This window comes from Ursus arctos, unplaced genomic scaffold (assembly GCF_023065955.2).
Source record: "Ursus arctos isolate Adak ecotype North America unplaced genomic scaffold, UrsArc2.0 scaffold_14, whole genome shotgun sequence".
Classification (NCBI taxonomy): Eukaryota; Metazoa; Chordata; class Mammalia; order Carnivora; family Ursidae; genus Ursus; species Ursus arctos.
In genome coordinates, this window is record NW_026622808.1 from 63,756,529 (window position 1) to 63,782,110 (window position 25,582).

Sequence of the window (25,582 nt, forward strand, 5' to 3'; positions counted from 1 at the left end):
TCAGCACAGCCCTGCCTGGGGGTTGTTATGCATCCCTCTGTGGGCCCAAATCTTCCATGTCCACACCCACAACCACATCCTTCACTTCTCACATGCAATGTCTCTGAAAAGGCAAAGAAGGACCTGGAAATCTCGATCCTCACTGTGAAAAGGTTCAGAAAGGTCCATTTGTCGTGCAGCCAGCCCATGGCAACAGCACAAATGGGGCCCCTGTCTGCCTGGCTCTGAGTCCTGAGTTCCTTCCCTCCATACCACACTTGAGCAGAGGCCAGGAAGTGGTGAAAAGCCCATTTTCTGATGCCCTTTGTCCCTGCCTTTAGAGCTCCTGTCCCACAAAGGGTCACTGAGTTCCAGGGCAGATGTGTGAAGGGACTGGGGGTGCCCTGTATGAGGGGACCTAATGGGCACCAAAATCCCAGATTTATATGGGAAGTGGATATGCCCCAGCATTGCCCAGGCCCTCTTCCTTAGGGACTCCCAGGGTGAGTAAGAGCTCCCTCACTCAGCTGTGATGCTGCCACCCTCTTCAGGGGCCCCTCCCAGCCAGGTGTCAGCAGAGGAGGAGGAGAGGGAAAGGAGATGAGGCCACCACCCCACTCCAAGCCTGCTGACTCCCAGGCCTGGTGTTGGTGGGAGGGACAGGGCGGGGCGGGAACAGCCAGCTGCCTGCCGGGAGCCAAAACGAAAGCACTCGGGCTGGACTGGGACAGGATTCAGGACTCCCAGGAGAGGGAGTGCTCCAGCCAGCACTGGGACGCCAGGCTGAAGAGGGATTCCGGCCCTCGTGCCCACAGGCTTGGGGCTGAGTGGGAGCAGAGGTACAGTGTCTGCCCCCCCTTTGGGGGGGGCAGGACAGGGCCTTGGGCCTTGGTGCCTCCTGGTACCTGGAAGATGCCTGTGCCTTGGTTCCTGTTGTCCTTGGCACTGGGCCGAAGCCCCATGGTCCTCTCTTTGGAGAAGCTTATGGGGCCTCAGGACACTGCTCGCTGCTCTCCGGTAAGTCTGGGGTCCTGGGAGAGTTGGGGAAAGCTCAGGGTTCAGTCTGCCGCCTATCAGAGGCCCTAGCCTGGCTCCTGTCACTGTCACTACCACCAGAACTGCCCTGGCTGGTCTGTCTGGTGCTGATGGGATAAGAGAAGAATGGGGAGGGGGCAAGAGCTGGGTTTGTCTTCTCCTGGGAGGGGCTTGAATGGGGAGCCCCAGAAGGGTAGGCAGGGATAGCAGGCAGGGAAAAATGGCTAGATTTGGTGGCATAAACTCTGACTTGTCTTTACCTTCTTCCCAGGGCCTTTCCTGCCACCTCTGGGGTGAGTAGCCCTACTCTGAGAAAGAAAAGAACTGCCCAGGTTGGTGGAAGGGAGGGGAGATGTTCCAGTTGTATGCCCTTACCACCCACCCTCCGCCCAGGAAGAGCCCAAAGCTCCTTGGCCCTCTGGGGTTGTCAGGTGCAACTAACCTCTGGATTATGAACAGCTTTAGCTCCCACCCCACCCTTCATGCGCAGATGGCGACGTGCTCTGCCTGCCTGGGAGCATCGTGTCTGCCCCAGGCCCTGTGCTGGTGCCCACACGCCTGCAGACAGAGCTGGTGCTGAGGTGCCACCAGGAGACCGACTGTGACCTCTGTGTGCGTGTGGCCATCCACTTGGCTGTGCACGGTGAGCATGTCATCCCCTGTGTGTGCACACGTCAGCACGTCTGGGATGGGCACAAGGACCGGGGCGTCTGTCGGGCAGTCCTGTGCATCCTCAGTGTTCTCCTGGGGAACACCGGCCAAAGGACCCCCAGGTCAGCCTGGTCTCCCTGTCTCCCACCCCCCAGGCCCCTGGCCTGGCCCCTGCTTCTCAGGAATCTCCTTCCTTTCAGGAAGGAAGCCAAGCGCAAAGCCAGCGCAGAGCTGAGGCCTGACCTGGGCCTTATTCTCGGGTCCTTCTAGGGCACTGGAAAGAGCCTAAAGATGAAGCCAAGTTTGGAAGAGCAGCTGATCCAGAGCTTGAGGAGCCTGTGAACGGTGAGGAGAACCCAGCTGGCCCAACTGCCCCTAGCCAGGGCCTTGCCCGAGGCCCCGGAGCCTGACCAGTGCCCCGTCCTGTTACTCACAGCCTTTCTCCAGGCCCAAGTGGTGCTCTCCTTCCAGGCCTACCCCACTGCCCGCTGCGTTCTGCTGGAGGTGCAAGTGCCCGCTGCCCTCGTGCAGCCTGGTCAGTCTGTGGTATGCGAAATCATAATCGTAGCAATAGCCAACTTCTGAACGTGATGTCTCTGAAGTGCTCCTGTGTGTGTGTTATGTCTGTGTGCTGACGCCAGCAGGGCTGTGGGCAAGCCCTTTCAGCCCTTTATGCCTCTGTTTTCCTGTCTGTAAAATGGGAATAAGAATAGTCCTGCCTCTTATGGCTGTTGTGAGAAAAAGATGAGTTGATATGTATAAAACACCTCGGGTAATGCCCAGCACTAAAGGGTCTCAGATTTAATTCTCCCTTTCTTTTGTGACTCTCAGAAGCACACATGAACTAGGCATTATTACTCTCATTTTCCAGAGAAAGAAACTGAGGTTGGGGAGGGGAAGTCTGTGGGCTGGATCCACTTCTCTGGACTTTCTGCTACATCATGTCTGCCCTGTGTGTAGACCGTGGTGCGGGGTGTTGGGGCTTCTCCCTACTTCAGGAGGCCATGTGTGTTTGGAAGATGAAGCTCCACTTGGGCCAGATCCCTCAAACCCTTTGACTTCCGCTCCTGCCCCCAGCTCCCAGCCAGTATCCTCTTGCCTGGAAAATTGTAGAATGGGAGAAAATCTGCTGGCCTACCTCAGTGGACAGTTGTGAGGACCACTGAGGCATTGGGTGTGGGAAGGGGTGTCCCACATTTGTGTCGGGGTATCTGGTCACCTTAGCTTTGGCCGCGTGATGTGGGACAGCAAGGGTGGGGGCAAGGACTCAATAGCTAGGGCCCTTATCCCTGCCCTGCTGACAGCCCCTACTGAGGCTGTGTGCTTTAGACAGGGGGGCCTTTAAAGGAAACATTAATGGGAGAATTTCAGGCCATACAGTATAGAGTCACTGGTTGGGGGAGGGCGTGAGTGGAGTGGTCCATGGAGAAGCTCAGAGCCCTTGGCCTGTATTCTGAGCCCTATACCACCAGCCTTCCGCCACCCCTCTCCTCACAGGGCTCGGTAGTATTTGACTGCTTCGAGGCTGCTCTGGGGGCTGAGGTGCGACTCTGGTCCTACACTCAGCCCAGGTACCAGAAGGAACTCAACCTCACACAGCAGTTGCCTGGTAAGTGGCCCCAGAGCCTCAGGGGCCCCAAGTCCTGCCCCCCCCCCAGTCTCTTTCCCCTCTGGCCACTGCCATTCTGCTTTCACCCCCTTCCTAGTCCCATCCACTCACAGGCAGGGGTCTGAGCTCCCATCCTCCCCAGGTCTGTCCCTCTTGTCTCCTCTCCCCAGGCAATATTGCTTCCCAGTGCCTGAGGAAGGTGCTTTGGGCACTGGATTGATGGGGTGGTGTTTAAGGAACGAGGAGCCCTTCCCAGTGCTCCCCATGGGTTGGATTGCCCCACTTCTTTCTTTGGTCCCCAGCCCCACTGGAGGCTTTTCTGTGATCTCTCCCCAGACTGCAAGGGGCTTGAAGTCCGGGACAGCATCCAGAGCTGCTGGGGTAGGGGCAATGGACAGCGGGGCTGGAAGGAGGGAGGGGCAGGGTCTGGAGCGTGAGGGAAGCTTGGAGGTGACTTCAGGTGTGGGCTTGCCGCAATCAGATGCTCACTGAGCATCACGCAGGGTCTGGAGCGTGAGGGAAGCTTGGAGGTGACTTCAGGTGTGGGCTTGCCGCAATCAGATGCTCACTGAGCATCACGCAGGGTCTGGAGCGTGAGGGAAGCTTGGAGGTGACTTCAGGTGTGGGCTTGCCGCAATCAGATGCTCACTGAGCATCACGCAGGAACTGCCGTGGCTCCTACCCTGTGCCAGGCGTTGGGGTATGAAGGTGAATCTCGCACTCTTTATAACAAATTTATTTATTAGTACCGGGGACATCTAGAGGCCCAAAGCATTGTCAAGATTATGGTGCACCCCACTACCACCATATAGCAAAATAAAAATAATATTAAACCATAAAATAAGGGCTAGGAAAGTCAAGGTTCTGATGATTTTTCCCAGGCACTATTTGAATTTTATTTTCGCTTTGTTCATTTTTCATATTATATTTTCTTTTTTACTGTGGTATAACACACATACAGAAAAGTGTGTAAAGTGCACTAATTTTAAAGTCCGGCTCAGTTAATTTTTACATACGTATACACTTGCATAACTACCACCCAGATCAAGATATAAGTGGTGATGTTTTTGAACTCTTAAATTTTTTTTCTTTTCTTTTTTTTAAGAGATTTTATTTATTTGTCCCGCTGAGCAGGGAGCCTGACGTGGGACTCGATCCCATGACCCTGGGATCATGACCTGAGCTGAAGGCAGACACCCAACCAGCTGAAACACCCAGGCGCCCTGAACTCTTAATTTTTTTCAATTTTATTTCCTTTTTGGTTCCTTAAGGTTGGCCTGCCTCTTTGGTAATTCATTAGAGACTACCCAGCACCAGAGCTTTAAAGACACAGATACACGTCATGCATTTCGTGTCTTTATTCACTCAGTAGACACTGACCCACTTATTCAATAGATATTTACTGAGTAATTACTCTGCCCAAGAAATAGCCCTAGGCACTGGAGATAAGTAAAAAAACGAAACTGACAAAAATCCTTGCCTTACATAGCTGACATTGTAGATGGGAGTCAGGGTCAGAATAGGGGAGATGGAGGACACAATAAACACATGGAGATGTGAACTATGCAATAAGACGTGATTAGTGCTGTGGAGAAAATTTGGGGAGGGAGGATAAGGGAGTTGGGAGTTGCAGCAGTCAGGGGTGGCTTCACTGTGGTGAGCAAATACCTGAAGGAGGTACGGGAGGAGCCATATGGGTATCTGAGGGAAAAGCATCCCATATGCAGAGGGAACAGCCAGTGCAAAGGGCCTGAAGCAGGAGTGTATCTGGTGTGTTTAAGTATTAGCGAAGAGGGCAGCATGTCTGCAGCAGATTAAGGACAAGAGTGCTAGGAAATGAGGTTAGAGTATGTAGGGTCTTGCAAGCCATTCTAAGGACTCTGGCTTTTACTCTGGGGGTAATCTGGGGGGTCATCTGAGCAGAGAAGGAGGATTTATCTTACAGTGATTACAGGATCCTTCTGGCTGCAGAGGGAGAAGAGTTGTGTCAAGATACTGGACTGGCGGCTAGGGACAAAGTCTGATCAGAGATGAGGACATAGACTCTGCCCTCCAGGAGCCTTCCAATCTCAGGGATGTGAAGGAAACTCTAAAGGGTCAGCCAGAGGGGTATGGCCAGGGGTAAGGGTATGCAGAAGAGGTGAAGGAAGTCTCTCTCTCTCTCTGCCTGCCCCACAGCCCTGCCCTGGCTCAGTGTGTCTGCCGATGGCGATGATGTGCACCTCGTGCTGGACGTCTCTGAGGAGCAGCACTTTGGCCTCTCCCTGTACTGGAACCAGATCCAGGGCCCTACAAAACCCTGGTGGCACAAAAACCTGGTGAGGCCTCCCAAGGCCATTCCCACTCTAGGCTGATGTCCATGCTAAGGATGTGAGCGCATTATCAAAGCGGACCCTTGAGGAGGATACAGCGACCCACTCCCCAAGCAAGGAACATCAGGGGAACTGCTGCCTGCCTGGTTTCCTTAACTTTGGCTTTCAGCCTTCCTCCTCCTCGTCTTTTCCAACTTTTTGCCTTCTGCTTGTCCCACAGACCGGGCCACGGAACATTACCTTGAACCACACAGACCTGTTTCCCTGCCTTTGTATTCAGGTAAGAGAAGAGTCTGGCTAGGTGCCAGGGGTAGAGGATTGGGGAATTGATGAGGGGGGTGGCCCTTCCCTTCCTTGTCTTGCCATCCTCCATATTCCTCTTCGAGGTGGGAACTGTTGCTCCCTAAGGTGACTAGCCCATTCATGACCTTTGCTGTCCTGACTTCTGCCTGTTGCAGGCTCTGAATGTTCTTCCTAATCCTCTATCCACAGGACTCCTACTCATTCTTCATGGCCCCATTCAAATGTCACCTCCTCCTTGAAGCCTTCCCCTACTCCTCCAATTGCCTCTTTATACTCCTCTGGAAAGTGAGGTTTGAATCCTGACTCTTGCTGTTTGCTAGCTGTGTGACCTTGTGCAAGTCACTTCACCTCTCTGAGCCTGTTTCTTATCTGTGAAATGGGAATAACAATACCAGCCTCATAGGACTGTTACAAAAGGAAGTATCCAAGCTTCTGTATGTTGGCTCTTTCCTATTTTTTTTAAGATTTTATTTTTAAGTAATCTCTATACCCAACGTGGGGCTCGAACTTAACAACCTTGATGTCAAGAGTCGCATGTTCTACCAACTGAGCCAGCCAGGCGCCCCTCTTTTCTCTTCTGAGTGCACATTTAAATGGTGACAGGTCCCATCTATTTTATCTCTGATACTAATGCCTGTTATTTCCACTACCTGAAATGCCCTCAGTTCTTTTCTATACAACCACATCCTTCCAGCTCAAATGTTACCTCTTTCCCGAAGCTTTTCCTCAACTGTCTGGCCTCTTCTGTCTTCCAGTCTTTTTGCACTTCTGTCTTTTCTTGTTCATTTATCACTTCCTTTCTTATTTGGGCACCTGTCTCATTTCTTCTTGCACACAACAGATGCTCAATAAATGAGTGATCAATTTATTAATTTATACACATGTTTTATCCTTACTAAAACTATGACTTTGTAATTTCCTTGAAGATAAGGAAATAATACCGAATTCAAACTTAGTAACTCGCCTGGAGCCTTGCACAATGCCTGGCATGTAGTGGGTGCTAATTAAGTTTGTTAATGGAATGAATGAATGAATGAATGATTGAAACTCTCCTAACTAGCACTGTGGGAGAACACATAACAGATGTTCATGAAATGTTTGCTGTGATATAAACATCCTTACTGCCAAGCACAGTGCCTGCTACATAGTAGGTGGACTTAATTAAAATTTTGCTGAATAAATTAATGTATTATCTCTACTGCTTACCACAGGGCTAAGCACGGAATAGATGTGCTTTAGAAATTTATTGAAAGAAATGGAGTGCCTGGCTGGTTCAGTTTATAGAGCATGTGACTTGATCTCAGGGTCACGAGTTCAGGCCCCACACAGAGGGTAGAGTTTACTTTAAAAAAAAAAAAAATATATATATATATACACACACACACATATATATATTAATGTATATTAAAATATATAATATATACACAGTAACACTTAGCACAATACCTGGCATATAGTAGGCTCACACTAAGTGACTGTGGATTTAATTATCAATGTCCCTAGTGCCTACCATGGTGCTAAGACACATAGTAGGTACTCATTAAAAGTCTGTTGAATGAAGGTGTTGTCAGATATTGGTATAGGGTTTGCCGGAAGAATAAATGTGTGCAACTCTAGGGCTTTACAAAGGGCAAAAAGACTGGGCAAGTGTTGATGAAATAGTTAAATGAATGTATCCCCGGTGCCTAGCAGTGGGCCCGGCACACGCTCTTGGAGGGTCAGCTGGACTGAATGGACTAATAGAACCCTGTTTCTTTTCCAGGTGTGGCCTCTAGAGCCCGACTCTGTCAGGACGAGCATCTGCCCCTTTAGGGAGGGTGAGAAGACCAGGGCTGGGGCCAGGGTGGGAATGGTGCAAGTAGACGCATGCTGGGCGCCCAGTGACCCAGCCCTCTCCTTGCAGACCCCCGGGCACATCGGAACCTCTGGCGTGCAGCCCGGCTGCGGCTACTGCCCCCACGGGGCTGGCAGCTAAATGCACCCTGCTCGCTGCTTGCTGAGGCCACTCTGTGTTGGCAGGCACCAGGTGGGGGCCCCTGCCAGTCGCTGGTCCCGCCGCTGTCCTGGGCAAATGTCACTGTAAATGTAAGTGAAGTGGTGGGAGGCTCCTGGAATCAGGAAAGGAAGGGGAGCTCAGGAGGACACATTTCCTGACCTCGCCCATTACCCTTTTTCCACAGAAGACCCTTGAGTTGCCATTGCTGAATGCCCACCCCAACCTCTGTGTCCAGGTAAGAAGGGGTACAAGAGCTCTGGGCTAGGGGCGGGACCCCAAGTGGACCCCCCAGATAATTGTCTTCTGGACCCGATTTATCTGGGTCACTGGAGCAAAGTTGTTATGGGCTACCTCTGGGAGTTGGACTATTTATTGTGGGACTCTGAGCAAGTCACTTCACTACGCTGAACATCAGTCTCCTCATCTGTTTAATGGAGTGATAGTAACTACTTCACAGTAGTGAATGAAACCAGTAAATGTTCCCACCCTATAGAGCTTATGTGCTAATGGAGACACGGGCGCCTGGGTGGCTCAGTAAGTTGAGCGTCTGCCTTCGGCTCAGGTCATGATCCCAGGGTTCTGGAATCGAGTCCCACATTGGGCTCCTTGCTCAGCGGGGAGCCTGCTTCTCCCTCTGCCTGCCCCTCCCCCTGCTTGTGCTCTCTCTCTGACAAATAAATAAAATCTTTAAAAAAAAATAATGGAGGAAGACTCAGACTGAGTGAATAAGACAGTATACAAGTGAAGTGGTCAGATGAGGCCTTTTGGTGAGGGTGGTTAGACGAGAAGAGAATGTATAAAGTGCTTTGTCAGACATGAAAAGAGCTAATTTAGGGCCATAAGTCTCTTTAGCACAGATGCCCTCACAAGGCTGAGGCTGAGAAAAATAAATTATCTCTTAATCACCCAGCCTCAAAGCCTGATCTGCCTAACATTAGGGCCAGGATGCAGAACCCCTTCCCCAACCAGACAGGCCTCCCCTTACTGTCCTTCTCTTCTGTTCTTTGTGGCCTTGCTCTTGCTTTTCCCTGCGCGGCTAACCTTGGCCCCTTCTAAGCAGGTGAGCAGCTGGGAGAAGCTGCAGCTACAGCAGTGCTTGTGGGCTGGTGAGTGAAGCCTGGGGAAGGCTGGGGCGGGGCTATTGCAATAGAGGTGAACCCTGGAAGTCCCACCTCATGGGGGTGAAGGTCAGGCACGGGAAGGGGTGGGAGCAAGTAGCAGCCTCCAGCATGGCTGGGTCTCACTCAGAGTGGGCTCTCACCCCTTCCAGACTCCCTTGGGGCCCTCAAGGATGATATGCTGCTGGTGGAGACACGAGGCCCCCAGGACAACAGATCACTCTGTGCCTTGGAACCCAGTGGCTGCACCCCACTACTCAGCAGGGCCTCCACGGTGAGGATGAGGGGACCCTCCTCCATGTACCTTTCCAGTTCCGTCTCAAGCCTGGCCTCAAATTTTCACTGCATTCAATTTCCCCTCCTCTGTGCCAGACCTCGTGCTGGTCTCTGGGAATGTGGGGGCGACTCAGACCTAGGCCCTGTTCTTAGTGACCTCTTACAAGTCTCCAGCCCCCCTACCCTCCACTATTCTGCTCAGCTGCAGCTAAGTGTGGCGGCCCTAGGTAACAGCCTCCCTTTGGCTTGGCAGAGGGCAGCTCGTCTTGGAGAGGAGTTACTACAAGACCTGCAGTCAGGCCAGTGTCTGCAGGTGAGTAGGTGGCGGGAGGGCCCTGCCCCAATGCCCAAGGCCACTAGGCCTAAAACTCTGTATTTAACTTCTTCCATCTCTTCCTGTGCCTAGCAGAGGGTACCAGGGAAACTCACTCTTCCTAGGCAGGGGCCTCCTCACTGTCCCTCTAGTGCCCACTCACCGTCTATTTCTGCTTATTTTGCGTCCACCCCTGGGGAAGCCAAGAATTGAAGAAGCATAGTTCCTGTTCCCAAGTTGCTCACTGCTGGCTAGAAAACAGAAAACAGATAACCAGATTCATGTGTGCTAAGCATTTGGCTCCAGGGAGAGCTTCAAGGAAGGGTGGTTTCACGTGGGCCAGGTCTGGCATGGAGCAGGCACAGCGTGATCAAAGGCAGAGCAGTCTGCGGGGACCTAAAGTGTGTGTGTGTGTGTGTGTGTGCATGTGTGTGTGTGAGCGTGTGAAGTATGCATAGTTGAGGCTGGGAATTTGGAGATCAGGCTGGCCAGAACTTGGTGGGTGTTCTGGGGCTGTGGCCTTGGTTTTGCCTCTGTCTTACAGCTGTGGGAAGATGACCTGAGAGCACTATGGGCCTGCCCCATGGACAAGTGTGAGTATTGTAAGAAAGGCCCTTCCCCTCTGTACCAAGGGCTGGAATCTAGACATTCCTAGGGGGCACATGCAATGGCCTTGTCCTTCCCTGGCTTGGATTGATCAGAGGGACATTTCTTCCTTCATTTAAAAACCAAAAAGAGAGCTTACAGGGATTCAGGCATCACCAAACACACAATCCCTGCCCTCACCGCAGCCACAGAAGGCTAGAAAGACATTAGCTAAACAATCACTTACATCTAATAAATGCGAGCTATTGAAGCATTCACTATAAAGTGTCCACATCCATAAATGCATATATTGGGGACCTGACTTAGGTGGGGTGAGGCCAGGAAAAGGTTCCGGCTGTTCTGAAGGCTGAGCTAGGTGAAGGAGGGAGAGATGCTTTTTTGAGGAACTCCAAGATGGCCAGTGTGGCTGGAGGGTCCTGGAAGGCAGATCTCTATCACAAGGATGCAAGGGCCGTCTAGGACCTTGGGAGCTGATATAAGAAATTGGATTTTTTTTTTTTTTTAAAGAGAAAGAGAGGGGAGGGGCAGAGAGAAAATCTTAAGCAAACTCCACACCCATGATCTCACAACCCTGAGATCATGACCTGAGCCAAAATCAAGAGTTGGACCCTTAACTGACTGAGCCCCCTAGGAAATTGGATTTTATGTTAAAAGCAGTAGGAGCTTCCTGAAAGGCTATAATCAAATTTGTATGTTAAAAAGATCTCTGGGGCTGCCATGTAGTGAAGGACTTGGAGGCAAAAAAGAGGTTAGGGACACCATTTAGAAGGCTGTTAGAGTCATCAAGAGAGTGAGGTCAAGGGCCCAGCAACCCTAGGCTTAGGAGACAATAATAGCTGACATTCAAGCACTTACTATGCCCAGCGTAAGTGCTTTGTGTGTATTAATATATGTAATCCTCACAACAACCCTATGCAGTAGGTATTATTGTGCACCCAGTTTTACAGAGGTGAAAACTGAGGCAGAAGGTGAACTGACTTACCCAAGGTCACCCAAGTAGATAGATCTATGCCCATATATTGACTCTGGCACTATATGCCGTGGATTTGGGGCAAATCTTTCCATTTCTCTGAGCCAGTTCAGTCACCACATGGCAGCCCCAGAGATCTTTTAAATGAATTTTTCTCCTTCGTGAAGTGGGGTGAACGTGTAAGGTATCTAACTAGTCTGTCCTCTCCCCTGGGTCTCCTAGACGTTCACCAGCGCTGGGCCCTGGTGTGGCTGGCCTGTCTACTCTTGGCATCTGTGCTTTTCCTTCTCTTCCTTTTCAAAAAGGACCACGTGAAAGGTGAGCATTTCCCGACCCCCCACGCCCCAGGGGCAGGGCTGGGAGTTCCCCTGGAGAAGGTGGCGGCTGAGCTCATGGGCTGCCCCGGCCCCTCTCCCCTAACAGGGTGGCTGAGGCTCTTGAAGGAGGACCTCCGCGCGGGGGGTGAGTGTGAGCAAGTGACGGGCGGGGGGCCGCCCCCAGCGGGCGGGCCTCGGCCCTTCTCACCTCTTCCTTCCCCCTCTATTCTCTCTGGCAGCAGCCGCCAGGGCCCGCGCGGCTCTGCTCCTCTACTCAGCGGAGGACTCTGGCTTCGAGCGCTTGGTGGGCGCCTTGGCGTCAGCGCTGTGCCAGCTGCCGCTGCGGGTGGCCGTGGACCTTTGGAGCCGTCGTGAACTGAGTGCGCAGGGACCCCTGGCCTGGTTCCACGCGCAGCGGCGCCAGACCCTCCAGGAGGGCGGTGTGGTGGTTCTGCTCTTCTCGCCGGGGGCCGTGGCGCTGTGCCATGAGTGGCTGCAGGACGGGGCGTCAGCGTCCGCCCCGCACGGCCCGCACGACGCCTTTGCCGCCTCGCTCAGCTGCGTGCTGCCCGACTTCCTGCAGGGCCGGGCGCCCGGCCGCTACGTGGGGGCCTACTTCGACGGACTGCTCCACTCGGAGGCCGTGCCCGCCCTTTTCCGCAGCGTACCGGTCTTCTCCCTGCCCTCCCAGTTGCCCGACTTCCTGGGGACCCTGCAGGGGCCTGGCGCCCCCCGTCCCGGGCGGCTCGGGCAGAGGGCGAAGCAAGTGTCCCGGGCCCTGCAGCCCGCCCTGGACCAGGTGCTTAAGGCTCCCGGGAATCCTGGGGGTCCCGGGGACGGCACGCGGGATGGCACGTGAGGCAGGGGAAACGACTCGAATAAAGGCAGACGCTATTTTTCTACCCGTGTCCCCCGCACGTGTCCGTGACCGCGTCGCTAGCCTAGCAGGACGCCCGCGGCCCTTTAACACCCGGACAGGTGCAGCCCGGCACCGCCTGCGGGTGGCTGACGTAGGGTGACGCAATGGCACATGGAGTGCCGCCATTGGCTGGGGTGGGCCCCGCCCCCCCAGGCTGCGGAGCCGGCGGAGGCTGCACTTCAGGCAGCGGCTGCTGCGGCGTTGGGGACACGGAGCGGTCGGCGCCCGCGGGCTGGGTGGGTCCTCTCTTCCTCCCACGCAGCCTTCGCGGGTCTGGATCCTCCCCTGCCTGCAAGTGGCCGCGCCTTTGCAGCCTGCCGGCTGTGAACCTGACCCCCTTCTCTTCATATCCGGATCCGGGCTCCTCCCCCCAGACCTGGGTTCCGTTCCGGACTCCTCCCCCCGAGACCGCCCATCCGGCCTCTACTCCCCTAATACTTGGACTCTGACCCATTCTCCCTAATTCCGCTGATCCTGGCCCTAATAACCCATACTCAGACCTTAAAACAATGAGCTGATCTCTCCCTTGTTAAGGATTCAGGCCACCTCTCCCACGGTGACGAGGATAATTTATTCCCGTCTTGGAATTGCAGAACAGGCTCCTTCCTCACCACTTCCCCTCCCCCGGCCGACCCCCCCAGTCTAGCCTCCTTACAATAGCACAGATCTGGGCTCCCAGACCCGCAGCATCTCAGGACCAACTCTTTTCTTTCTCACTTGGCTCCTCCAGTTAGTCATTCCCATTTCCTCTATCTACAGGTTCCCAGCTTGGGAAAAGATGGCCTCACTGCCCTGGAGGGGCCTGGTCCCACCTCTTCTCTGGGGCCTGAGTCTCTTCCTTAGCCTCCCAGGCCCCATCTGGCTCCAGCCCTCTCCGCCTCCCCAGGCTTCTCCCCCCACTGAGCTCCATCCATGTCATACCTGCCGGGGACTGGTCGACAGCTTCAACAAGGTGGGTGCGCCAGCAGCCTTGTGGGATGGCAGATGGCCCAACCATGACAGCACAGAGGTTGAGAGGAGTCCTGGGATGCAAGTCTGCATGAGTCAAGTACCAGCTTGGTTGCTTACTGGTTGTATGACCTTGGGCAGGTTGCCTCTCTGTGCCCCAGTCCCCTGGTCAGTGAAATACCGAAGTGCTGGAATGTGCCAGGCACTGTACTTAGCTATTACTAATGTTCTCCATTTCCAGGGCCTGGAGAGAACAATTCGGGACAACTTTGGAGGTGGAAATACTGCCTGGGAGGAAGAGAAATTGTCCAAATACAAAGACAGGTAAGGGGCTGGAGAGGTGGGTTTGTATACCTCACCTCCCAATCTCTGCTCTACTGGTGGGGGCCTAGAGAGTCTTGGGGAGTACTTATTCAACAAATATCACTGAACATCTGTAGTACAGCAGTAAAGAAGGCAAGCCAAACCCCATCATCAGGGAGCTTACATTCTAGTTGAGGAGACAGACAGTGAATAAGTAAATAAATAATGTCATATCAAGCCAGGAACAGGAAAGCAGGGTGGACTACAAAATGGTGGGAGGCGTGGAGTTCAAGGTGTGACATTTGAACGCAAACTTGAAGTGAAGAAGCAAGCTATGTGACAGTCAGGGAACGGATTTGGACAGAGTGGGACTGAGCTTGGTGTATTTGAGAAGAGGCTGGATGGGAGTGAGCAGACGATAGTGGTAGAACATGAAGCCAGAGTGCTTTGAAGGTCACGGAATGGTGTTTAGATTTCGTTTTGAGTGTAATGGGAAGCCATTGGAAGGCTTGGAGCGAGAAGTGATGTGGTCTTATTTATACCTTTTAAAGATCACTCACCGCAATGTAGCAAAAGGACTGTAGGGGCCAGAGTGGAGGAAGCAGGGAAGCTTCCAAGTATGGGAGGCTAGTCCAAGTATGACAGCAGCATGAGCTAGTGTGGTCTCTAGTGGTGAATATGGTGAGAATAGGTCAAATTCTGGGTATGTTTTGCACATGGACTGATGCGGCTTGATGAAGGAATCATTAGGGGGTGGGAGAGGAAAAACAATAAAAAGTATTAGGTTTTGGGCCTGGGCAACTGGGTGAATAGTGGAGCTGTTTTCTGGTATGGGTAAAGCTGAGGCAGGAGAGGATTTAGGGGAGGGGTGGGATTAGGTGTTCTCCTTGAACATACTGGGCTGAGATGTCCATTAAACAGCTAAGTAGAGTTAGATTTAGGCGTCTGTGGTTCAGGGGAAAAGTGGGAGCTGGAAACCTGAATTTGGGAGTCATCAGCATATAGTCAGTATTATAAAGCCGTGGGATGAAATGAGACCATGAGACGAAAGGCCTGAGTCCTAGGCCCTCCCACTCTTCAAAGTTAAGTAAAGGAGAACAAATCAGGAAGACTTGGAGTTAGACAGACCTGGTTGTCAGTTCTGACTCTCTGTACCCTTGTGAAGGTCATCTAACCTCTCCGAGCCTCAGTTTCCTCATCAGTGAAATGGTGATATTAATACTTGCTTTGCCTATTTCACAGGATTGTGGTAAGGATTAAACTATGATGCCCACTAGAAACGAAAGGTTTTGTTATTATGTAACATTGGTCATTTTCCTTTCCCTTAATGGGCCTCAGTTTCCTCATTTAAGAATGAGGAGATTGGCCAAGATAACCTGAAGGGCACTTCTAGCTGTATAACGGCTCCTGTTTTTTGTTTGTTTGGTTTTTGTTTTTTAAGTCCTCTCCTCCCATATGCCAGGCACGTGTCAGACCCTTTAAAATCATAAAATGTGTGTGTGTGTGTGTGTGTGTGTATGTGTGTATGTGTGTGTGTATACGTATTTAGAAAAAATTTATCATGGTAAAATATATATAACGTAAAATTTACCACTAGAGACATTTAGTACATTTACAGTGTTTTGCAACCTTTACCACTGTCTCGTTCCAGACCATTTTTATCACCCCACAAAGGAACTCCATACCTATTAAGCAGTCACTCCCCATTCTCCCCTTCCCCCAGCCCCTGGCAGCCATCACTCTGCTGTCTGTGTCTGTGGATTTGCTGATTCCATTGGAATCTGTCTGTGTCTGGCTTCTCTCATTTAGTGTATTGTTTTCGAGGTTCGTCCATAATACAACATATATCAGTAGTTTGTTCCTTTTTAAAACTTAATAATATTTCATTGTATGGATTTACGACATTTTGCTTATCCATTCTTCAGTTGATGAACATTTGGGTTGTTTCTACATTTTGGCTGTCGTATATAGTATTGCTACAAACGTTTGTGTACAAGTTTTTGTTTGAACACCTGTGCTCCATTCTTTGGGGTATATAACCAGGAGTGGAATTACTGATTCATATGGTAATTCCGTGTTTAACCCACTGAGGAACTGCCAAACCGTTTTCCACAGTGGCTGCACCATTTTTCTTTCCCATCTTCAACATAGGAGGGTTCTAACTTCTCCACATCCTTGCCAACACTTGTTATGTGATGTATTTTTAATCACATATATCCCGCAAGGGTATTATATTCCATTGTGCAAATGCAGGAACTGAGGTATCCTACAACAAATCTGCAGGGCAGATACTGTCTCCGTTTTACAGATGACAAAACAGAGGTTCAGGGGAGGTTAAGTGACTCGCCCGAGTCACTCAACTAGATTCGAACCCACGTACTAGGAGTCAGAAAGCTCCCCAAATCAGTACCCCTTCCATTATGCCCTATGGCCTTTCCTTTGATGTCATGGCATGAGAGGGGTGGGAGAGGAGACCTTAAAGGAGGGTGGTGGATGGGGTAGAATATAGTCCTACCACCCCCGCCCCGTCTGGTTAGTGAGACCCGCCTGGTAGAGGTGCTGGAGAGCGTGTGCAGCAAGTCGGACTTTGAGTGCCACCGCCTGCTGGAGCTGAGCGAGGAACTGGTGGAGAGCTGGTGGTTTCACAAGTGAGTTGTTGGGCGCCTTCCCAGGGAGGGGACCACAGGCAGGGCCTGGTGGTAAAGGAGGGGGTTGCATGCTTGGGTCTGTGTCCTGGTTTGGCTTCTTCTTCCAAACTTAAATCTGCCAAGGACTCGTGGGGGGACCCACGTTCTCACTCGGAGCTTCAGTTTACTTCTCTGCCAAGTGGGGAGAGGGTGTTGGTCAGGTAGCCTTATGGGTCTTATACCCAAGGTGGGTTGTGTCACAGATTCTTTGGGAGGTTGGGGAGGTGGGCAGCACCTCTGGCACTATCTCAGCCCCCCTTACTGTCACCCCCCCCCACCCCTTCAGGCAGCAGGAAGCCCCAGATCTCTTCCAGTGGCTCTGCTCAGATTCACTGAAGCTCTGCTGCCCCGCAGGCACCTTCGGGCCCTCCTGCCTTCGTGAGTTTTTAAGCTCCTCTCAGGGGATGAGAGGGGACTGGCAAGGCCAGAGATCCAGTCCTGGCTCTGTCCTGTAGCTGGCGGCATGAGCTCAGGTTGCTCAGATAATTTCTCTGGACCTTAGTTATCTGCCTCACAGGGCTGTTGAGATGAGCAAATCAGTGGGAAGTGGCTGTGAGAAAAACACAACAGGGCTAGGCAGTCAGTTGGGACTGTGGTTTTTATCATGCATGTGAGAAATGCCCCCAGCCTCACCCCCATTTCCCATGCCTGGATCAGATCAGGCCCATCCCCTGGACTAAGGTGACCTTCCTAGGGACAGGCAGGTGCTGCCCTGTCATTGTCACCTTTTTCTACACATAGTCCTGAAGGAGGAGCTGAATCAACTACCAGCCCCTTTTAGGAAAATCTCTCTGGAAACTTCAGATATAGACTTAGTGACACAAAGAATAAAAAATAAACAAATTGAAACAAACAAAAAAGGGAGTTAGTGACAAAGATGATTAATTCAGTGTTTATAAAAGGAAAGATTTGTAAATAATCTGTTCCACAGGAGGTATTGGTTAAATACATGTCACACAAGCTGTTAATGTTGCCATTAAAATTAAGTTTCGTCTCCAAAAGTGTTTAATAATATGGGGGAATATTCTCTGTATTCACGATTGTATTTGTGATGTTGCCTGGTTTGGTGTCTGCCCACAGCCTGTCCTGGGGGCACAGAGAAGCCTTGCGGTGGCTACGGGCAGTGTGAAGGGGAAGGGACTCGAGGGGGCAGCGGGCACTGTGACTGCCAAGCCGGCTACGGGGGCGAGGCCTGTGGCCAGTGTGGCCTCGGCTACTTTGAGGCAGAGCGCAACGCCAGCCATCTGGTATGTTCGGGTAGGTAGCCAAGAGGCGTGGGGCTGGGCAGGAGCAGATGGGGTGCCTGCCTGCCCATCCTCACACTTTCCCCGTTCCACCCAGCTTGTTTTGGCCCCTGTGCCCGCTGCTCGGGACCTGAGGAATCGAACTGTTTACAGTGCAAGAAGGGCTGGGCCCTGCATCACCTCAAGTGTGTAGGTGAGTGAGGCCCTGCCGTAGGTGTGGGGAGGTGGTCCCCATCAACACACACACATCTCTGGCCTAGACCAACACAGTCCCCATCTTCATGGAGAGCTCAACCTGGTTGGAAAGGCAGAAGGGTAACCAGGCAGTTAGAGTACAGACTGATCGTTATGCAGTTAGAGATGTTCCTGAGCCAGCTCTGTGGTGGCGGGGAATCAGGAAAGGCTTCTTGGAGGAGGTATCACTTAGGCCGAGTCTTGAAAATTGAGGAAGGATAGCCAGGGAAATGAAAATACTTACCTTGGAGTCAGGAAGCCTGGATTCAAAGACTTGGTTTGGTCTCTGTCCTGCGATTTATATACACGAGGGTAAAGGCTAAGCTGCCAGAACAAAAAGATCACCAAAGACTGTGGCTTAAAGAATATAGAGCTTTATTTTTATCTCCTATCACAGTCTCAAAACAAGTGGTCCGGGCTGGCAAGGAACTTCTGCTTGTCACAGTCATTCAGGGACCCAGTACTTCCCGTCACCATGTGGCCGTCCCCTTGGGATGTTTCTGTTGTTTGAGGTTGGGGTACAGGTACCTCCACGTTCCAAGACCTGACACTCAGGAAGTTAGAAAGGGAAGAAAGTGCACGGAGGAGTCCAATTCCGTTGTTTTAAGGCCAAGCTAAAAGTGAGCATATCACTTCTGTTTACATCCTGTTGGCCAGAACTCAGTTCCAGGCCACACTTAGCTGCAAGGCAGATTGGAAAGCGTAGTCTCTAGCCGGGCAGCCCGAAGTCCAGCTGCACCTCTTCCTCCGTGTGGGCGCACAGCCTGTGGTCTCTGGCCCACGTCGGAGTGTGGGCAGGTCCGTTCCCCAACAACCCTGCCTCGGCTTCCCGGCTAGTGCGATAGGAATCGAAATTCCCGCCCTGCCGGCCTCTCTGCAGACATCGACGAGTGTGGCACAGAGCGAGCCAGCTGTGGAGCCGACCAGTTCTGTGTGAACACAGAGGGCTCCTATGAGTGCCGAGGTAAGTGCCAGTCCTGTAGGGGAGGGGGTGGGGAGGGTAGGAAGTGCTGCTCCATGCCTTTCGCCCCAAATTTCTGCCTTCTCGGGCACCAGAACCCCCCCCCCCCCCCGCCGCCTCTTCCGGAGCCGGGCTTCCCCCTCCATAATCTGCCCTGGGGCTAAGGGCAGCTCTCACCCTTGTCTCTCCTCTCCCTTCTCCAGACTGTGCCAAGGCCTGCCTGGGCTGCATGGGGGCAGGGCCAGGCCGCTGTAAGAAGTGTAGCCCTGGCTACCAGCAGGTGGGCTCCAAGTGTCTCGGTGAGTGTCCTGCCAGCGGGGCACAGACAGCGTGCAGTGCCTTGCCCACCACGAATTGAAAACAGCTGGGAGGATATGGACAGGGCAGGGGAAGGAAGGGGGGCGTGGAACGTTGTCTGGGCAAGGGCAGAGGGGAGTGTCTGGATGTGACCGAGATGGGAATCAGGGCCGCTATATGTGGGACCCTGGCAGTGGCAGCCTGACCCCGCCTTACCCTCTCTCAAGATGTAGACGAATGTGAGACAGAGGTTTGTCCAGGAGAGAACCAGCAGTGCGAGAACACCGAGGGCAGCTATCGCTGTGTCTGTGCCGAGGGCTACAAACAGATTGAGGGCATCTGTGTGAAGGAGCAGATCCCAGGTGAGCGCCCTAGTGGCCCCCAGAAGCCTGAGGAGGGGAGGTGCTCATCCAGGAGGAGGGCAGGCAAACCCCTACTCCAGGCAACCACAGGCCCAGCCTCATCCCCACGGCCACCCCGCCCCCACCCCCGTGAGGCTGCACTGAGACCCAAACGCTTCATCTTATCTCCAGGCTGACTTTTAGCCACCTCACACCTCCCAAGGTAGAAAGAAAATCATTCTTGGTGTCAAATCACCCTACCTCCATTCTTATCTATGCAGTGGGACCAGTCTTTGCCCTGGGCTGCTGAGAGCGGTTGCGGTTGCAGGCCGTAGGTGTGATGAGATGAAGGATAATCACAGTGATGACAATAGGGACCGCCTGCACGGCTCTCCCTGTGTGTCAGATGCTGTTCCAAGCATGTTGCATGGATTAACTTCTTTCACTTCTAAAACAAATCCAGTGCTGTTGGTATTATTCTCATCCCCATTTTACATAGTGGAAACTAGGATGCAGAGAGATGAAATAACTTGCCCAGGGCCACGTGACAAGCAGGTCACAGAGCTGGGAGTCAAAGCCAGGCAATCTGGCTCTGGAGCTGGGTTAGTACACATGCTTTGTCCGACTTGCCCACCCCACGGCCTTGGGCACACCTCTTCACCTCTCTGAGCCTCCATTTCCCACTTAGTGAGATAGGGACAATGACTGCCCCTGTCGGAGTTGTTCTCGGCAGTATATGACATCGTGGGCCAGGCACACAGGTATGTGGTAGCAGCGATGAGGTATGTGGGAAGCTCCAGGCATAGGGGATGAGTAACAGGTGCTTCTCTCGTTCTTCAGAGTCAGCAGGCTTCTTCTCAGAGATGACAGAGGACGAGCTGGTGGTGCTGCAGCAGATGTTCTTTGGGGTCATCATCTGTGCGCTGGCCACACTGGCCGCCAAGGGTGACTTGGTCTTCACCGCCATCTTCATCGGGGCTGTGGCGGCCATGACCGGCTACTGGTTGTCAGAGCGCAGTGACCGTGTGCTGGAGGGCTTCATCAAGGGCAGATAATCTCTGCCACACCTGCAGGATCTCCTCCCATCCAGGCTGTCCCCAGAGGTCAGACCTCTCTCCTGCCTGGACACTTGAGGCAGCTTGCTTTATTTTTGAGTGGGGTAAGCACGCCCTACCCACCAGGCCTGGGCAGGTGAGGCCCTTGGGGTGAGAAAGAAACTCTAAATAGGGATGCCATGAGATCTTGGCCCTGGGGGAACTGGGCAGGCTTCACGTGTGTGAATTTTTCCTTGTGGTGGCTGCTAATGGGCTTTGGCCCCTGCCCAGGACGAGGGGGGTTCCTTCCAGGGGTGGGCCCATCACAGCCCCCTCTTGCCAGCTGCATGCTGCCAGCTCCTGTTCCGTACTCTCGCCCCTGCCCCTCAGCCACTGATTATTTATTCATCTCAGGAAATAAAGGCCTTGGAAAATAGAGAAGCTTCAGTCTTACTACCTGCCTCCTACTCCCCATGGGTTGGCCTGAGCTACTGAGAGCTCCACCCTTGGGGACATTTTCTAAAACCCTGGGAAATCGAGGGTTACCCTGACGGAGGAGCAGTAGAGGGAGGACAGAGAGGCTTGGTCCTAAAGCGGTGTTAGGAGAAGAGGGATGGAGGAACCAGGCTTTGGGGTGGAACTTCCTGGGTCCAGTGCCAGCTACCATTTGTCAAAGGGCCCTGGACAAATGACTTTTTCTCTGAACTTCCTCTCTATAAAATGGGCATGATAATGCTTTCCATCAGGCTTAATATGAGATGATAGACGTGAAGAGCTGGACAGTGCACGACAGACAGATGTGCTATAAAATATTGGTAGCCATTAGTCCTAAAGCCTCCTAGGGTCAAGTGCCCTTTTCTTTTTAAGTCCTCCCTCCCCACCATACACAGGACTTGGAATTGCTGGGGGGCAGGGACTGCTAACTCTTCTCTGATCAGGATCCTGGCATGGCCAGAGGGAGGCATGAGCCAACTCCTAAGGGTTTATTTCTTTGGCACATAGAGGACAGTCAGTCTGGACAAGCAAGCCTCATCTCTCCACACTGGGGAGTCTGGAGGGGTGTCTGGGGGTACATGGACCCCATATCCCACACCCAAATCCATGCATGTCCACCCTGTATTCCGTGTAAGTCACAGCCTCTGTGCAAAATACCCGCTGGGGGGAAAAATAGGTATTTTTAAAAAACAAAAAAACGGGGTAGGTTCATGCCCGGCTGTTTCCAGGGGTGGCCAGTTTTTCAAATGTTCAGCTGTCCCAATGGGCCAGGCCATATGGCCATCGAGGGTGGGGCCCTGGTCCTGCATTCCTGAACCCCTCAGAGCTCAATGGTGTCACTGGAGGCGCTGCGGGAGTCCCCAGGCTTGCAGCGAGGCTGGGTCTCACTCTGAGGTTCCCCGGGCCGGGCGGGGGGCGGGGCAGGGGCAGGGGCTGGGGCACGCAGTAGCTGCACCGTGCTGGGCAGCTCATCCAGGGGCAGACTGTCCACCGATGACAGCCCGTGACGCCACGGGTTCCAGCTGATCTTGAGCGAGCCCCGGGAAAAGCTGTCCATGGAGCTGCGAGAAGCCGCCCCCTCAGGGTCATCCGCGACGTGTGGTGGGACCGGGCCGCGCAAGCGCACGTCGCTGAGAGACCGGCAGCGGCCTCGCAGGAGCGAAGAGCCGGCGCCTTCCAGCTCGGCGTCGGGGTGGCTGCCCCGCCGCGGCCGCAGTGCGCTCCCAGGCGGCGGGGAGGCCAGGCCGCGCAGGCCACAGCGCCGGAATACGCTGTCTCGCACCAAGTGCTCTCGGAAGAGCGCGGCGTCGATGCTGCGGCTCAGGTTGATGGGTGATGGCGGCCGCAGGTCCAGCTCGCTCATCGACGGCGCCGGCCCCACGCTGCTGCGAGACACTCCCGGGCCACCCTGGGGGCCGCGGCCCAAAGACGCAGCCGAGCCCCAGGCGCCTGAACTGGATGTAGCAGGCGGCCCCCCCTCCGCCGGGTTGCGGATGAGGCTCTTGCTGATGTCCAAGCCGCCTGCGCCGACGCCACTGGGCCCCGCATAGCAGTTGTTGGGTCGCTCAGGCACCTCGCTCTTGCCCGAGGGCGTGGGGCACGCCAGGCGTAGCAACTTAGCCCAGCAAGCATGCTCCGTGGGCGGCCGGGGCCGCGCAGCGGCCACAGCGGCCAGCGCTAGGGCGAGGGCCCATGTCAGCTCCAGCAGGCGCAGCCAGAAGTGGACACCCCACCAGGCCCACGAAAAGCGACCCACCCGGCCTGGGCCCGGGTATAGCCAGAGCGCGGCCGCCAGCTGCAAGCCACTGGCCAGCAGCCCCAGCGCGCCCGCCACGGCCAGCAGCCGCGGGCCCGGGCTGGCGTCCCAGCCCCGAGGCCCGTCCAGCAGGCGGCGACGGCAAAGGCAGAGCGTGCCCAGAGACACGGCCGCGCCCCAGGCGCACGACAAGCCCTGAGCCAGGAGGTTGAGCGCAGGCCTCACCGACAGCAGGTCAGTAGTCAGCAACCCCACGCCGTGCACCAACGCCAACGCTCCCAGCAGGAGTGGGTTCTGCAGCTGCTGGGGCAGCCCTGCGCCCAGCCCGAGCAGGGTGAGGGCCGCCAGAGCAGTGAGCAGCAAGGGGAAGGGCAGGTTGTAGAGTACCAGGCCGGCGCGTAAGCCCAGCCGTGCCTGGGAGCCATACGGGTCCGCGAGCATGTAGGCAGATCGAAGCCCAGATGCTACGAGTACCAGCACCGCCGCCACCAGAGCCAGCCGGGGCCCGGAAGGCGCGGCTGCCAGGCAGGCCAGTGCCAACAATGCGGGCAACAGGAAGAGCACCCCCACCCCATAGACGTGCAGCTCCCAGGAAAAGCTCAGCACCCTCCGCAGGGGACCCCAGCGCAGAGGGGGTGCGGTGGCATTGGCCGGGGGGCTGGTGGCTGGGGCTGATGCCACGGAGCTGGCTGAGGGCTCCGGAGGGGGTGGCTGGCCCAGGGCGCGCTGCGTGGTGACCCGAATGAGGCCCCGGCGTGACGTCGAGGGGGCCTGGACTGGGGGTGCTGGGGGATGGCTTTGGGGGCGCCCCGGCCACTCCTCGGCTTCATCTGCAATAATAACAATATCAAAATAGCCCTTTGAAACGTGCTTTTGATTTTCCACATTCTCTAGTGTGGTGGGAAGTTATTTAACTTTTCTAAGCACATCTATAAAATGGGGATGGTAATAGCACCTACCTCATTGGGTTTCAGGAGGATTAAGCGTTTAGCATAGTGCCCAACACCCAATAATGTTAAACGATGTGACCTATTGCTTTTACTAATAATATGCCAGCAGTTCTCAGCATTGGCTGCCCATTAGAATCACCTGGAGACCAAGTGAATCCGAATTCCTTGCAATGGGGCCTGGGTATTGGAATTTTAAAAAATCTCTTCCACTGATTTATGGGCATTGGAGAAACTGCACTAAATACATCCAAGTCACATTTAAGAATATTCCAGCCCCAAAAGGGCAAATGACTTGTCCCAGAGTACCCAGTGAGCATTAGTTTATTATCCTGAGTTTTTTGAAGGAGGTCCTGGTTAGTTCCTTTAAGCAGGTGTTTGTCCCCATTCACTTCCCCCATATACCTCACACAGGTTTTTAGTTATTTGACAGAGTACCCACTCTCCCCCAAACCCCTAGCCATGCCCTCACCTGGCTGCAGGGCCCCCACAGGGCTCTCTGTTCGATTTGTAGCTGAGCCAGGGTCCAAGGGGCCAGGGATGAGGGACTTGGGGGTACCTGGGGTCTCCAATGCTCCTCTCACCCGCTGGGGGGAGATGGGATCTGCTCCATTCATTGCTGCTATCTCTGAAATAACAAAAGCAGTCATTATTTTGCCTGACCTTCCAGCAGTACCAAAGTCTAATCGCCCAAAAGGGAGGCACAATCACCCTCATTTGCCAGAATGAGGAAAATGGTACCCAGAGGGACCAGAGGTCACACAGAAACTGGGGCACCCAGCTACCCTGGAACACCGCCCCCTCCCAGCACTGCTCAGCACCCTTACTTTGATACCCACCTGGCTTAGGCTGCCCATCAGGAGTCTCTGTGGCTGGGGGACCTGAGGGCTGGGGTCTTGGTGAGCCCCTAACATCAGGAAGCTCAGATGCCTGTTTGGGCGAGGGACTTGGAAGACTGACTTCCCAGCTCTCTTCACCTTCAGTCTTCTTGGGGAGCTCAACTGGCAGCTCCTCAGCAGGAGGAAGGCTTTTGGCCAATACCAGGTCTGGTTGGGACCCGGGCTCCTGAGAGGATGCTACTTCGGCGGGGGATACCAAGCCAACATGAGGGACTGCTAGATCCTGTTGGGTGAAGAGGGGGCCTCGAGCTGCCTCCTGGAAGTCCTCACCCCCACCCTGTTCTTCCAGCACTGGCCTCCTGGTAGTGCCCAAGTGGGGAGCAAGAGTGTGGGGAGGGCCCTGATGCTCTAAGGGGGATATCTCTGAGGCTCTGATCTTGGCTTTGTCCACCAGACCCTCATCTCTAGGTGGCCATTGTTCCACTTGGCCTCCAGGCTCCCCTGGCCCTGGGGAGGGAGGAACTGTGGCTATCCTAAGTTGGAGTCTGGGAGTTATGGGGATGAAAGTGAGATGGGGGAGGCCTCCTGGATGGGGGGCTGGTGCTTCTTGCTCTATAGGCTCCTGTGAGTCAGGAGGTCCTGTCCAGCCATGAGAACTTGACCCTTGAGCAATCTGGAGGTCATCAGTTACTGGGAGTCCTTCTCTTTGGCCCCTATGGGATGCTTTAGGTCCATGCAGGGCTGGGCCAAGGGGAGAGTCTGCGGGCTCCCTGGGTACTTCCTTAGCAGGGGTCTGGGGAACATTGGAGTTCCAAGGGCTCTCATCCCTGGACTTTTCCCACAGGAAGTCGAGGGCCTGAGGCTCTGTGCCCATCGGGCCCCGGGGGTGGTTTCCTGGGATCAGATGTGGTTCCGGGTCCTCAAGTGGCTTGGGAAGGCCCCGGCCCAGGGCAGGGCCAGCCCCTAGGGACAGCAGCAGCAACAGCAGCAGGGGGCCACATACACAGCCCCATGGGCTGGGAGCCATGGTCCACTCTGATGCCTGGGCCTAGAACACTCAACTTCCAGTCCTCACTGGATGAGCCTAAAAAA

General features: G+C 54.0%; 3 protein-coding genes across 20 annotated transcripts; 2 read left to right on the forward strand and 1 right to left on the reverse strand.

Annotated features, from left to right (window-relative positions):
• Positions 1-647: 647 nt before the first annotated feature.
• IL17RC (interleukin 17 receptor C) lies at positions 648-12,387 on the forward strand. 17 transcript variants are annotated; one of them, XM_026501341.4, is made up of 20 exons: positions 649-996; positions 1,286-1,307; positions 1,505-1,657; positions 1,936-2,010; positions 2,102-2,211; positions 3,163-3,274; positions 3,611-3,655; positions 5,453-5,592; positions 5,807-5,866; positions 6,079-6,174; positions 7,652-7,706; positions 7,793-7,974; positions 8,070-8,120; positions 8,943-8,991; positions 9,156-9,277; positions 9,533-9,592; positions 10,137-10,185; positions 11,391-11,486; positions 11,592-11,630; positions 11,725-12,387. In XM_026501341.4, the coding sequence occupies exons 1-20, from the start codon at positions 892-894 to the stop codon at positions 12,342-12,344; spliced, it is 2,241 nt and encodes a 746-aa protein (XP_026357126.3). In that variant the 5' UTR covers positions 649-891; the 3' UTR covers positions 12,345-12,387. The 17 variants fall into 17 exon arrangements, with proteins under 17 accessions (XP_044240985.2, XP_026357126.3, XP_057167909.1 ...); XM_057311926.1 differs by having other exon boundaries at positions 11,728-12,387; XM_026501340.4 differs by having other exon boundaries at positions 8,946-8,991.
• A 146-nt stretch (positions 12,388-12,533) lies between these two features.
• Positions 12,534-20,889, forward strand: CRELD1 (cysteine rich with EGF like domains 1). Of its 2 annotated transcripts, none has more exons than XM_026500408.4 (11): positions 12,534-12,640; positions 13,164-13,356; positions 13,594-13,676; positions 16,193-16,303; positions 16,629-16,720; positions 17,423-17,599; positions 17,684-17,779; positions 18,701-18,784; positions 18,985-19,080; positions 19,306-19,440; positions 20,260-20,889. In XM_026500408.4, the coding sequence occupies exons 2-11, from the start codon at positions 13,183-13,185 to the stop codon at positions 20,472-20,474; spliced, it is 1,263 nt and encodes a 420-aa protein (XP_026356193.2). In that variant the 5' UTR covers positions 12,534-12,640; positions 13,164-13,182; the 3' UTR covers positions 20,475-20,889. The 2 variants fall into 2 exon arrangements, with proteins under 2 accessions (XP_026356193.2, XP_044240991.1); XM_044385056.3 differs by lacking the exon at positions 12,534-12,640 and adding an exon at positions 12,787-12,960.
• On the reverse strand, positions 20,876-25,557 carry PRRT3 (proline rich transmembrane protein 3). The gene is made up of 3 exons (XM_026501338.4): positions 24,491-25,557; positions 24,124-24,279; positions 20,876-23,534 (listed from the first exon to the last, which is right to left on the reverse strand). The coding sequence occupies exons 1-3, from the start codon at positions 25,515-25,517 to the stop codon at positions 21,769-21,771; spliced, it is 2,949 nt and encodes a 982-aa protein (XP_026357123.2). The 5' UTR covers positions 25,518-25,557; the 3' UTR covers positions 20,876-21,768.
• Positions 25,558-25,582: the final 25 nt, after the last annotated feature.